At 40.4% G+C, this 13382-nt stretch overlaps 1 protein-coding gene across 1 annotated transcript in view; it reads right to left on the reverse strand.

Moving 5' to 3' along the window:
* The window catches only part of DCHS2 (dachsous cadherin-related 2), a 72778-nt gene that overhangs the window by 34668 nt on the left and 24728 nt on the right, over positions 1-13382 (reverse strand). Inside the window, exons 4-8 of the mRNA XM_040614358.1 lie at positions 12566-12802; positions 10158-11177; positions 8568-8755; positions 7979-8078; positions 1181-1338 (exon numbers count right to left, since the gene is read on the reverse strand). Of these exons, the coding sequence (XP_040470292.1) occupies positions 1181-1338; positions 7979-8078; positions 8568-8755; positions 10158-11177; positions 12566-12802 (1703 nt within the window). The remainder of the gene's footprint in view (positions 1-1180; positions 1339-7978; positions 8079-8567; positions 8756-10157; positions 11178-12565; positions 12803-13382) is intronic.

Genomic DNA, 13382 nt, shown 5'->3' on the forward strand with positions numbered 1-13382 from the left:
TGAAAATAATTTTCCTTAATTTCCTTAATTGAGAGTTTAATAATTTATTATTTGTGGCTATATTTATACTCATATATTTATATATGTATATACTTATATATGCCCCAAAGCTAGGAAACCAACTCAATGTGCTCCGTAAGAGCTCACATAGTCCTTGGCCAGTCATTCCATAACTCTATCTTTCATTCCCACATTGAAAAAAAAATATAAAAAGACACAAGACTGTCTTCTCACCCTCTGAATCACAGGGGTACAACGATGGATGACTTGAATACTGCTATCTGTGCCCCTTCTCTGAAGCATTTCAGCTGTCTTTCCACATAGGACAGCATCACAGGGAAAGATGTGACAAAAAGCACGGTACGTTATGCGGTTTGCCAAACACAAGCAGATAACTGGGGGTTTTGGGGGGTTGTTTATGGTATTACAGGGTTTCATTCACTATTGATTGCTGCGGTGTTCCAAGTTAATGCTTTAAAATGAAAGAATGCCTTTAACTGTGAGAACTGCATTTGCCTTGACTGAAGCCATTTTTTTCCAAGCTATCCAAAATTAACCATCTTTTTTAGGTGACATGAAAATAGCAGCCTTGGTGACATTCAGCTTCTGATAAAGGAGCACGCAGGCGGCCCGGACAAAGCAGCCCCACTGCGGCTTGATGAACAGCAGGTGGCTGGCTGTGGAAAGAACACACGCTGAATTTCACACTCACATGCAGAGCAGCACTGTATAAACCAGCACAAAGGAGTAAGCTATCCTTATACTGGGTTACAAAGACAGAATTTAGAAAAAGAGAATAACATAGCGGAGGGGGAAGAAAAAAAAGAAATCTACTTTCTCCCTCACTTTCAGTCTCCTCCTGATATTTGCTTTTCCTTCTGCCTACCTTTTCCTTCTCTTTTCTGGTGTTCATAATGACCTCTACTAAATTGCAAACATCATCTATTTGCAAGACAACCCAGTATGCTGTCATGTATTCTTAACAAATCGAAATCAGTCTGCCCTCTCATTTCCTCCCCTCAACAGAAAAAATTAATAGAGAAAACTACCATGAGACAAGGCGCTTATAATTTTGAATTTCTGCCTTTATTCAGCTTATTTAACTTGTTTCTCCCAAAATTGTTTTTGAAAGAAACAATTTCTAACATAACTGTTCCACCCATGCGACATAAACAAGTACCTGGATGTAAAGAGCAGCATGTCCTTGAAGTGAAGGAATCCCCTGGTCCCTGGCTGTGACCACCATTCTGTAGTCAGATCTCTCAGCATGCGACAGAGACCGGGTTGTTCTTAACTCCCCACTGACAGCATCGATCTGGAAACATCCTATACCTTCTTCTATGGGGAAAAAATGGATACGAGTTATTGCAGATCTCTTCAGCTTGCCTCCATAGTACTGCACATCATAATTAACGGTAAGAGCAGGACCCAGAGGACAGGGAACCTGCTGCACTCACTCGGTTCACATCTCCGTCCTTCACTGAGTACATGGTTAACATAAACGTCTTACTCTGGATTTAGAAAGCTACAGAGAGAAATGCTATTGAGTCCTAAAGCAACTGCTCAATTTTGGATCATTATTGACACCAGTGGTGCATGCAACGGGAAAGCAGAAGACACCCCAGGACTGGTACTCCTACTTCCAACATCAGTTGGCAGGCAGGGCCAGAGGAAGAATTAAGTCTTGGTCTCTGAACCAGCATGAAAAGTCAAGTAATGCTGGATACACTGGCTGGCTCATGTCCTTCATAGCCTATGGGTAGCAGAGAGCCATATCTACCCCTAAGACACCATAATTGAGTGATGCCACCTGCCCTGTCTGTACTCTGAACCAGGAGCTGATTGGGGTAGCTAAAACCTTACAGTAAATTGTTGCAAAGCAACATGTGAATATTGGAAATTATGTTTACATCCCTCATCAAGGACTAACAAGGCATGCTAATAACAAGCAACTTTAAGTAAAATTACTACTTGCAGCTACATCACATTACATTTATTCTAGAGTTTCAGAGAAAAATTCTACCATAGAAGAGTAAATAGCTCTGTGACTTGGAATCATAGAATCATTTAGGCTGGAAAAGATGCTTAAGAGCAAGCCCAACTGCAAACCTCACACTACCAAGTCCACCACTAAACCATGTCCCTAAGTGCCACATCTACACACACATCTTGTAAATACTCCCAGGGGTGGTGACACAACCACTTCCCTGGGCAGCCTGTTACAGTGCCTGAAAACCCTTTCAGTGAAAAAACTCTTCCTAATATCCAATGTAAACCTCCCCTGGTGCAACTTGAGGTTGTTTCCTCTCATCCTACCTCTTGTTACTTGGGAAAAGAGACCGCCACCAGCCACCTCCCCTCCCATCATTTTCAAGGAATGCAATACAGATTACTCTCCAATATTTAGTAAAATGGGAAAGTATCTATTACTTGGTATACCCTACCTGAAACTGAGAAAACTGAATTTGTCGTAACTACTTCTCTCTTCAAATACTATGCAAACAACATTTTTCTATGTGAATTTTTAATAAGGTGTGCTAGTAGGTTAAACAAAGTCATGCAGCATAACAGCTGCTATTCTAATAAGCAACTGTGGTAAAAATAAATTCTGTGCAGATGTAGTACACAAAACACCCATAAAGAACTGTATTTCCATAGGCACCTAAGTGAGCATGAAGCTGTTTACGTTCTCCAAATCTGCACATGCAAATTAATTAGCTACACATAGAGATGTTCATTTTTGTATCCAATCATGTCACCTGGAACTGTAAAATATTTGCACCTGTACAATCTGAAAAAACACTGAGCAGGCTAATTAGCAAACAGGGTTTTCACAGCCAACAAATAGGAGTTTTTTTCCAATATTGTTCTGCTATTTTTGACTGACTATAGGTTTCTAGTGCTCCACGAGTCCCTTCTGGGTTGACTCTTGCAGTCTGGAACGTAACAAGGAAATTGCCAACAAAAGACAAATATGCAGAGACAATTATATTGAATGAGACAGTTCTGCATTCTTCATGATAGTTTCAAAACATTAATGCTGCCGTGATACTGTTTTCATAAATTGCTTTTGGTTACTTTCCTGGTTTAGGTCCCAACAGTATGTCTACGTTCACAGATAGGCTATTTTGTTCCATATACTGTTTCACGACACAAAATCCCACCTAAGCAAAAGACAGGGGATATGAAAAACAGAACACATAATGTGAACTGCATGCATATTTTTAAGATTTTGCTAAAACTGACATTTAAAATAACTGATAGGAATAACTAACAAGAAAACAATACAGTAAACAGATGAGCACAAACATTATTCCCATAATTTTTCTACCAAAAATGGAGCTACAGTTACCAAACTGAATGAAAAATAAAAATCAATTTTTTAAAAAAAGGTAGTCAGAGAACAAAAACATTGCAAGTGCATAATTGCAATTTGAGCATGAGGCTATGAGGATTCACCCTCGCTTCAGCAGTGATGAGAGTAGTCAGTACCTCTTAACATCAAGACCAATACTTGTTCAGTTTCAAGTAGCAGAACATAGATAGCTAAGCTCAACTGAAGGTGTCAGTCCACAGAGCTTTGGAAAGGTTGAGGCTTATACATAGGAGAAAGGAATGGTCAGAATCTACATTTCTGAATAACATAAAGGAGAGGTGGTCAGAAAAGAAATTACCAATAGCGTTATTCACTAGAGACTGCATCTCCACTCAAATCCATGCAGGACTGCATGAAACGCTCCATTGTGCACATATTTTGGCAGTGATGAAAGTAACAGAAAAGTCTAATAATGTTGGAAAGAGATACTGTATAAAACCAGAACCCCTTGGGACTTATATTTTGAAAGTCTCATTTTCATCTATTTCATCTGGTACTGCACTATGAAGACAATCAAAACTGAAACATCTTTATTTCTATTTTTCTGGTGGTTTTTATCAGTCTAATTTTTAATTTATTCATGGACAGTTTCAAAGTGTAGCTATTTCATTCCAAATGAGAAAAAAATTCAAGAAAAAATCCTTATGAAATTGATTTCCCTTCATCTACAGACTAATCAAACTTTTATATTACATCTTGTACATAAAGCAATTTCTTTAATTTCTTTCATTTCAAAAATCTACCTAAAGACAGATCTTGCTTTTGAACTGATTTCATAGATGATGTGCTAAGAGAAGAGATAGACCACTTTCGAATACTTTTACCTAAGATTACTGAGGGCATGTGCACGTGAGTGGTATCTTGCTCAGTTTCTAAATACACTCCAAATCATCCTAATTTTTTTGAAGTTCAAAGTGAGGAATAAGGGAAAAGGCAGTTTCAGGTTTTACACTCAAATAGCATGTCAGTCATTGCTCTAAAAGCTCGTGCACCCTGCACTTCCAGAAACAACTGCTCAGCTTTCATCTCCGTAAGTCACCTGAATTAGGCAACTGCTGCTTATATCATATACTCCAAAGATGTCCCTTTTTGTATGAAGAGAAAAGGAAGAAAGCATAGAAGACATGGACAAGAAAGAAGGAAATTGAGAAGAGCAGATGAAACATGGAACAGAAAAAAATTACAACTCTTAATAACTAGACTCTAATGGCCCCAGTCTCTTCTTGTGCTTGCAATTCTACCTTAACGTGCCAATAAATGGATAAGCATTTTCACTTAAATTTTCCACCTCTGCGTTTTCCAGCCCGTTGGCCAGACTTTCATTTACATGAGGTTCTCCAAAGCCCAGGCACCTTCTCAGCTCTGTGCCCTCAAATAATAATCTGCAGTATTGGACAAAAAAAGATGGCCTGAGAAATTCCAGGCCACGTGTGGCTGTGAACTCTGGCAGAACAGTCAAGCCTTCCAGGCACTGGCATTCAGGCAAAATGGCCCAGAAAGCAGAGAGAAGGTGACACTAGAGTTTTCTCAGACATTCATGACCTCAGCACACAGTGGTTGTGTACAGCTAACTCTTACCTAATGTCCTGAAGAACAGTATCTTCCCTAGGTTTTAAAATAGTTAGTGCCTTGGCCATCTCATTCTCCTTTGAGAGGAAAGGAAAGATGTTTCTCTTAACAGAAAAAGAAGGTGGCAATGCCACAGCTCCCAGAGCTCGAACACCACTGGGCTGCTGCAGAAATGCAGCCCTCTCAAGAGATGCTCCCTGCATGCTACCTGCAAATCACCCTGGAGAACAAGTACTCATCCACGGACACATACACCACTTGCCAACTCCTGTGTGTATGCAGTGCGAACCAGGCTCCTCCTCTCCTAGCACTCTGGTGGTCTAGTGCCAATGTATCTGCAGAACTGGTCCAAATACAACTGTAAAAGCCTCTACTTCGCCAGTGCTAGTCTTAACACAGAAAGCAATAGTTTATGATGCACTTTAAATACAGACTAATTTTTTTTATAAATGCTATACTCTAACCTATTGACAATCATAAAGAAGGGCAGACAAATCACTTTGCAATTGCCAGTGTCACTAAGGAATAGTACACATAGCCGGGATCCTCCTCCCTCTGAACTAGGTTACGCTTTCAGTGATAACACTGAAGCGGAGGTACGGCCATATGATCATGCATTTCTATACACCTAAATGTTTATGGATGATTTGTTTTGATTTCCTGGGAAGAGGGAGGGGCATTCTGAAGGAAATACTTGTCCTCTGAAGGCTAAAATTAATCTGTTGGGTAAACTTCATAGTTCTGTTACAGATTTTTCCTTACATAATTTGTTGGAATTTGGCATTAGCCCTCCTGCATAGCTTACTCTATTGCTGCTATCCTGGCATTTCTTTAAGGTCTCAAGAACATGAAAAACTACCCTGTGAGTCTTACAAGCTTCTTAACAGCTGACACTGACACTCACAGCTCTTAATCTTGTGGCAGTCCCTCAACTGTTGAAAAGAGCACTGGTCTGCATGCAGTCCGCCAATTAACCTGATGTCTTTGTGTTTAACAAATATGGCTGTAAATTAGATCATGTTTCTTCATATTTTAGTACTGAACAGTGTCCCAGAACTAGAATATACTATTTTAAATATAAACCAGGCAAGAACTTCACCATGAAACAGAAGACCAGATGTTAAAGGCTGTGAGCCAACTAACAACAACAACAAAAATGAGTATCAGAGAAGCTCAGCTGTTTCTGGATTTGTTTATCAGGAAAATATCTAGTTCCAAGGCTGGCAGGGCTCTTTTAGAGAGGTTTTTTTGCTGCTGTTTTTATCCTTTCGTTCTTTCTAGAGACAACATTTACAAGACCAAGGATATTTTGTGTTGCTAGTCATTTTTATAATCTGAACTCTTACTTACTCCCCTCCAGGGCTCTACAGTGAAGCCAGTAAGAAACTCCAATGTGCTGTTTAAAGGAAGGGGATATAGTTAGATACACAGACAGCCATAGACCCCTGAAGGACACTTCCCGTGTTGCCTGGCCATCACTCTCCAAACAAAGGGTTATATACTACTCATTCCCTTTTTCTTAAGGGGGATCAATTTTGTGCAAAATACTATTACTCATAGTGCAGAAGTCTATGATTCTGTCCAATTCCCTCTAGAAGAGGCAGTCACTTGTATCCAAATTAAGGGAATAACAGTATGGCCATAAACTGACTCTACAGTCTTTTATTATCAATATATATTTCAACAGCAAAATTTTCAATAGAGTTATTAAATGTCTCATTTTTTTTAAAGCATCTCTTGGTGGAAGAGAGCAGAGTTAGTTCGCTGGCCCTTGAGGATTTGGATCTTGAAGTCCTTCCATTACTCCACAGAAGTCAAAAGGGTACATAAAGACACAGTATAACATAATCCACGGGAATCTTTTGGTAATCTCAGCCTTGGCAAGAGGAAGCTACAGATTCTCTTGGTCTTTAAAAGCGAGAAGTAATGTAGCTTTGCAGTATTTTGTCTCTGCAGTGACAAAAAACTGTAATGAGTTTAAACTAACTGAGCCCACGTTTGAGCTCTGCCTACACGGGAAAGAACACGTGAGGAAATGCGCTGAGTGGGTAGAAATACTGGAAATGTTTTCTTGCTCTGATGAAACAGTATGCTCCACATGCAAGTTATCATAGACTACAAATACTGAGATTGAAAGGTATTGATTATGTTAAGCTGGTAGAATAGAGCAGGTACCAAAATGAAATAAATAGTTCTGTTCTTAGCACCTCTTGCTGTTTTGAACCAATAGCGAAGCAAAGCAGGAGGAACAGGCACGTTTTCCTCACTTGTTACAGAAAGGAATTCTCTCTCGTGTAAAAGTGTAGCAAGTGGTATATAGGAAAAAGAGAGATCACAGCTATGTCTCTTACCATTATTAATGCCCCAGTCCCACTTACGCTCTAATTTAGGACTGCTCTGTTATTGATTTCACTGCAAAAAACCTCTACATCCTATAGCTTATCCCAGAAGTGAACTACTACATGTAGGAATTACAGGGAAAACTGAAGAAGGTAAGTGTTTTTAAGCAGCCAGGCTATGTCAGGCTAACAGAATGCTGAACAAAGGGTGAAACACTAACTAAAAACCACAAGCCTCATTGCTTGCTCAGATTATTTGCTGATCCCTCTGATCCCCATCTCAAACTGTCATGTACCATTCTTCTAGCAGGAAAATTTTCAGCTGGTCATGGGAAAAGGGAGATCATCTTTCCTTTAAGATGTTAAACAACTGACTGAAACACTAAACTGTACGGTGCAAGATCACAGTCCTAATCTTTTCTGAGTGCTGTTTGAATGCTCTCTGGCCGGCCACACAAGCAAACCAAACCCCCAGGGAGATGGAGCAGAGGGGGAAGGGAAGAAAGGTAGCAGCTTGCACCTCCTTAGATCATTCATAAGACATATATAATGGTCCTGATTCCTATTTACACGGGCACCTTCATTATCTAACAGACACAAAACATACATAAAATCCTGCCTGTATACGTGGCACCCTTAAAGCTCCAGTTATTTCAATGTATCTTTTCTTATGAATAACACTATAAATTCTTACCTGATTCTACTGAATATAATACAACACCGTTGTTTCCAGAATCAAAGTCTTTTGCAAAGAGAGTGGTAATGAGGGTCCCCGATGGCTGCCCTTCCAAAACCTGTCATCAAGCAATTTATAAATAATTTAGAAATATCCATGGACAACAGCAAGTCTTAAAATAAATTCCTTGCCATAACATGAGGGTTTAGCTGTTGTTCTATTTTCCATTTCAGTAACATTTACAGTCAGTGCAAACGGCATTTCAGGAAATGGTTAAATAATAACAGTTCTAACAATCCTGTTACGGTCTGCTTGTATTGCTAATTCAAAAATCTTTAGTAGAGCAGACTCAGAGATTAGAAATCAGAAGAGATTCTACTGCATCCATAAATGAAATTATACATGTATATCCTTTACATCTAACAGTATAGAAGGCAGAAAAGTGCAACCCTTTCATGAATCTTGAAATTCACAAAAAAAGTCTCGATTCAGAACGGGTTACATGTCTGTTTTGGTGCTGTGCTGTCCCTGTTCCACAGCACGGGGGTTTGGGCTCCTGCCACAGGGTGGTGCTCAGACACCGCCAGCACCCCGGGGCCAGACCCACCTTGAGGCGCAGCTCCTGCCCCGGTGCCACCTGCGGGAAGAGGGGCTTGTTGTCGTTGAGGTCCCTCACTGCGACGTACACGGATGCTGTCGCGTTACGCCGCGGTGCCCCGTGGTCAGTCACTAGCACGGCCAGCTGGTGGTGAGCTTGTTTTTCACGGTCAAGTGCAACCCAGTTTATGATTTCACCTGACAGAGAAAGAAAAGGAAGGAGAAAGGGAGCTCAATATCTACTATATGCTAGCACTCATCTTTCTACATGCAATTAATTACACATTTAATTTATCATGAAATAACAATACATGTCTTCTAATACAACTTACTTATATCGTAAGTATATAACCTGAGATGTCCAAGCTCCATTCCATACGAATGTGTAAATCACAGTTTGCACTTGTACATTAGTCCCATCTCACATCCTTTACTGTACAGTGGAAGCCTCAGAGCAAAGGCAGAACACAGTACAAACCAACACACTGACCTTCCACAGAAATCCATCTGGCCTTTTCTTCACCACACTTTAGGGCAGACAATATTTAAGCACAGGGTTTTAACTGCTGACATTTTTCCTTTATTATGCCCTTGAGTTAGGAAATTCTCAACACAATGTCTGTACGCTAATCAGGAACCCTCACGTCTCCTATACATTCTGGTAAACACTGTGAATAAATCTGACCCAATCTTCTCCCCATCTGCTCAACCATGCTCAAGCTATCTGTAGGTTTGCAGTTGACCAAAGTCCTTCACACAAATAACCACATATTATTTCAAGAACTTCTTGGTTAACTCCTAGTACTCTGTTTGCCTTTAAACTTCCATAAGCATACTATACTCAGCAGGAACCTGCTTTGGAATGACAATTTTATTTTGACATTCATACAGAGAAATTCTCTGAGAGCCTATTCACTCCCCATGAGGACAGGACAGCTGGGAACAGGAATTTTAACAGCAGATCTTTGCTCAGTATGGATCATTTTATTAAACCAGAGGATTCTCTTTCTCTGAGCTCTCCATGCCATGGTCTGTGGTGTTAAACTGTGTGGACTTAGTAGCTATTACTCAAGGCATTTAGGATTCGCTATTCAGAGTATACTCTGTGCCGTGGAAAATGTCCCTCGGCCACTTTGATTTCTGCGGTGCCCTGTACAACATGAACTCAGTCTTGATGTAACTTACAGAAGTTTTCACAAATATTTTAAATCACTGTAACTGCCAAATGTCATAGTTACCCTTACAATTATTTATGGCTGATCTGTTCTTTTCAACTGCACTTAATCACAGGCAATTAAGTTCCTCATATGAACTACTGAAGCTATAACTTCAAACTCTTTAATTTGTTACAGTCAAACACTGAAACTTATGACCAAGTGACCAGCATGAAGTCATGAAAAAATAAAATACTAAGAGTTAGTTAATTCTTCATGAACACGTATTAGATTTATTTCATTCCCCAAATTGCGAAGCTGGGAGTTAGAATAGTCACATATCAAGCCAAGAGATTCACAGCGATTCCTGAAAGCTTTACACTTCCTTTAGGGAAGGCTGCTTTCCCCAAGCAGTATTAGGCAGATGACAAATCATAAAATGCTACCTGTGTTGGAATTCATCTTGAAATACTTCCCATCAGACAAGAGGAAATAAGAAAGTTGTCCATTTCTTCCTGAGTCTTTGTCAACAGCTGTAATGGTGCCAACCACACCCCTGGGAATTGGATTTTCCTCCACTTCAAAGAAGTAGCTCTCACGCATAAACATGGGAGAATTATCATTTTCATCCAGGACATTAACTATTACCGATGTACTTGCATTTTGCCTGAGGTCTTCATCTTCAGAGGTGCTGACTAGGGCTCTAAAACTTAGGATCTGTGCACATTCATAGTTCAGATGCCTCCGAAGATAAATCCAGCCAGTATCAGAGCTGATTCCAAATGCAACAGATTCTGTGCTAGGCTCTAAGGAATACATCAGCTTGGAGGTAGCACTGTGTGGATCAAGCGAGTGGGCTTGAACCTGAAGGATTTGGGCACCTGGAGGGGTAGCTTCACTGATTTCTACTTGATACACCAAGTTCTGAAAACACAAAGTAGGGCCCACCTTCTGCTCTTCAATGATCACCGTCAACATCAGCGAAGAAGTCAGAGGAGGCCTTCCGCAGTCTTCAGCTGCTATGTGTAGAGTATATTCCTGCTGCTTATCTGCAATCACTGTGCTGCTGAGGTTTACCACTCCAAGGCTTGGATCAATGCTAAACACATTTGACTGCTTGCTTGCAATACTGTATTTGATCACCCCATTTAGACCACTGTCTTTGTCTTCTGCATGAGCAATATAGACAGCAGTACCAGGAGGCTGGGTATGTGAAATAGTTACCTTATCAGATTTGGTAAGAAATACGGGAGGGTTGTCATTAATATCTATCACAGATATGTTGACCTGGGTGCTACTGTAGACAGGGGAGTTACCCAACTGTGACTGAACAGTCAGCATCACAACAGCCTGAGTTTCATAGTCCAGATGTTTTTTGGTGCGGATGATGCCAAACTGGGGGTCAATAGAGAAACTTCCATGTGGATCACCGGAGGAAATTCTGTAAGAAACCACTTCTAAAGAATCTAGAAATGGAAATAAAAAAATGTAAAAAGGTATATGAAAGTAGTAACATGAAGGTTGGTAAGAAAATCTGTGAAGGACGCATGCAGTTACATTCGGCAGAACAAATGTAAGCTACAGAGTCTTTTGACTTTCTTGGGCTTTTTATGCTTCCTTCTTCCCATCCCCGGAGCCCTTCAGTAAAATATGACTGTATATAGTTTGTCCACTGGTGTGCCATTTGATTTTCATCTCACTGGTATGATAAAATTCTATACAGAAAATAGTATAATAGCCGCTTGTTTTTCCCTGATCTAAAATACAGAAAACCCACTCCTATAAATTAGTCTTATGGGAGTAATTTCACTACACACAGGCATTCACTATAGCCAGGAATGAAACAGGTGCCAGTTCTCTGAAAGAACTGCATTTTACTGAACTTACTGCTCACAGATGACAATTGCTATAACCCTTATACATCAGATGCCACCTAAAGCAAAAGCTGTCTAAAGGTTCAGGCTTATTACCAAGGCTGCTCCACAGGTGCCACCTCACCCTGAGGACAGTGGTTAATGCATTGTCCTTCCAAGAAGGAGAACATGGGAGGACCTGACTAATCAAACTTAAATAAAACCTCTGCCTCTACCACCTTAAATGTAAAGGTCCATCATCAAGCTGGTATGTGGACTCATGGCTCCCACCGCTCTGCATAGGAATCAAATACATATGTCCCTCAGGACAGGGTCTTTTATGACTAAGGCCTGGCAGGAGCTAATCCATTTCCCTCCAAAAATGACTGAAACCAAACAGATTAAATACATTTTCAAAAGGTTCCATAAACATTCATCTGGAGTTCACCACTTAATTCGAGGCACTGGAGGGGGGAGCGTTTTTTTGTTTCTTTCTTTCTTTGGGTTTTTTTTTGGTGAGGGGAGTCATCTGGGTGGGTTTGGGTTTTTTTTTTTCTCCAGCAGCAGCAGCACTTCATATAGATTTTCTGAAACTTCTGAATACTCTGATCATGAATACTGCTCTGAGATGTGTCTTGCATGGCTAATGCTTCAACAGAAGCCACACTGCCACACAAACCCTTCCTTACACTTTCACAATGTGCTTCCCATCTTCCCATCTCCCCATTTACAATTACAGATATCTATCCAGAAGAAAATGGAAGCAATTGCCAATCTCCACGGACCACCAAGGAGAGTACCACAAATCTTCATCTGTTCTAAAGAGCATCCTGATAAGCAACGCTTACACCAATTGCTGTAAATACCAACAGTAAATACTATTTAATGCTCGACAGACTGAATAAATTATATGAAGGCTTAAAAGAAATTATCTGCAGATATTTCCAGTTAATGGTCACAGCAGAAATGCAATGTAATCCCTGACTGAGCACACAACTTACTTGGAGGCCCTCTGGCCTTTACAGTGCCAACTGGGCTGTCTTCATGTGCATCTTCAGGAACAGAAAAAGTATACCGGGATCTCTCAAAGACGGCAGGGGCCAAAGCAGCCTGAAGGACGTTGACTGTGACAGCTGCATTGGCAGCAGAGGGAAGGCCACCCCCGTCCCGTGCAGAAACAGTAAGGAAGAGCACAGAACGTGCCAGGTGGCCGAGAGCTGAGATCAGGTAAATAATTCCTGAAAGCACACAGAAAAAAAAAATATTAAAAAAAAATAAATTCAGCAGGCTGACAAAATAGTATATATGACAACATATACAGCTGCTCTAAGAGAAGACCAGACAATGAGGAGACAGCACTCCCGATTCCTCTCTGAGAGCCAAGTTTTTTCAAATTGTATGGTCTTTACCATGCACAAAGCCACTGACACACGCTAAGTTCTGTGTCAAAACACAGTGTTGATAATTCTGATTTTAGAAACACAGATTCAGCTAAATCTTGAACAACTTCACTGAGTTGGTGGATGACTTCTGAATTTTCAGCAATGTTAGGAAAAACACAATTTTACCAGTACTAGTCTATAGGAATCTGGAAGTGCATTGGGAGGAAAAAATGCTTAATTTATCTTTGCAAACAAAGTTAACTTTTGTTTCCAACAGGCTGCAGAGACATTCTGCTTGAATAAGCCCGCAAATAAAGCACGCACACAGACAGAGTTGAAGCCACAAAATACAAAACTTAAGGGGAGTGGGCTCCGTGGAAAGTATCTGGGAAGCAATCACCTGCTGTCTGATCACAAGTTTCTGGTAAAGTACCCT

Source organism: Falco naumanni, chromosome 1, assembly GCF_017639655.2.
Source record: "Falco naumanni isolate bFalNau1 chromosome 1, bFalNau1.pat, whole genome shotgun sequence".
NCBI lineage: Eukaryota > Metazoa > Chordata > Aves > Falconiformes > Falconidae > Falco > Falco naumanni.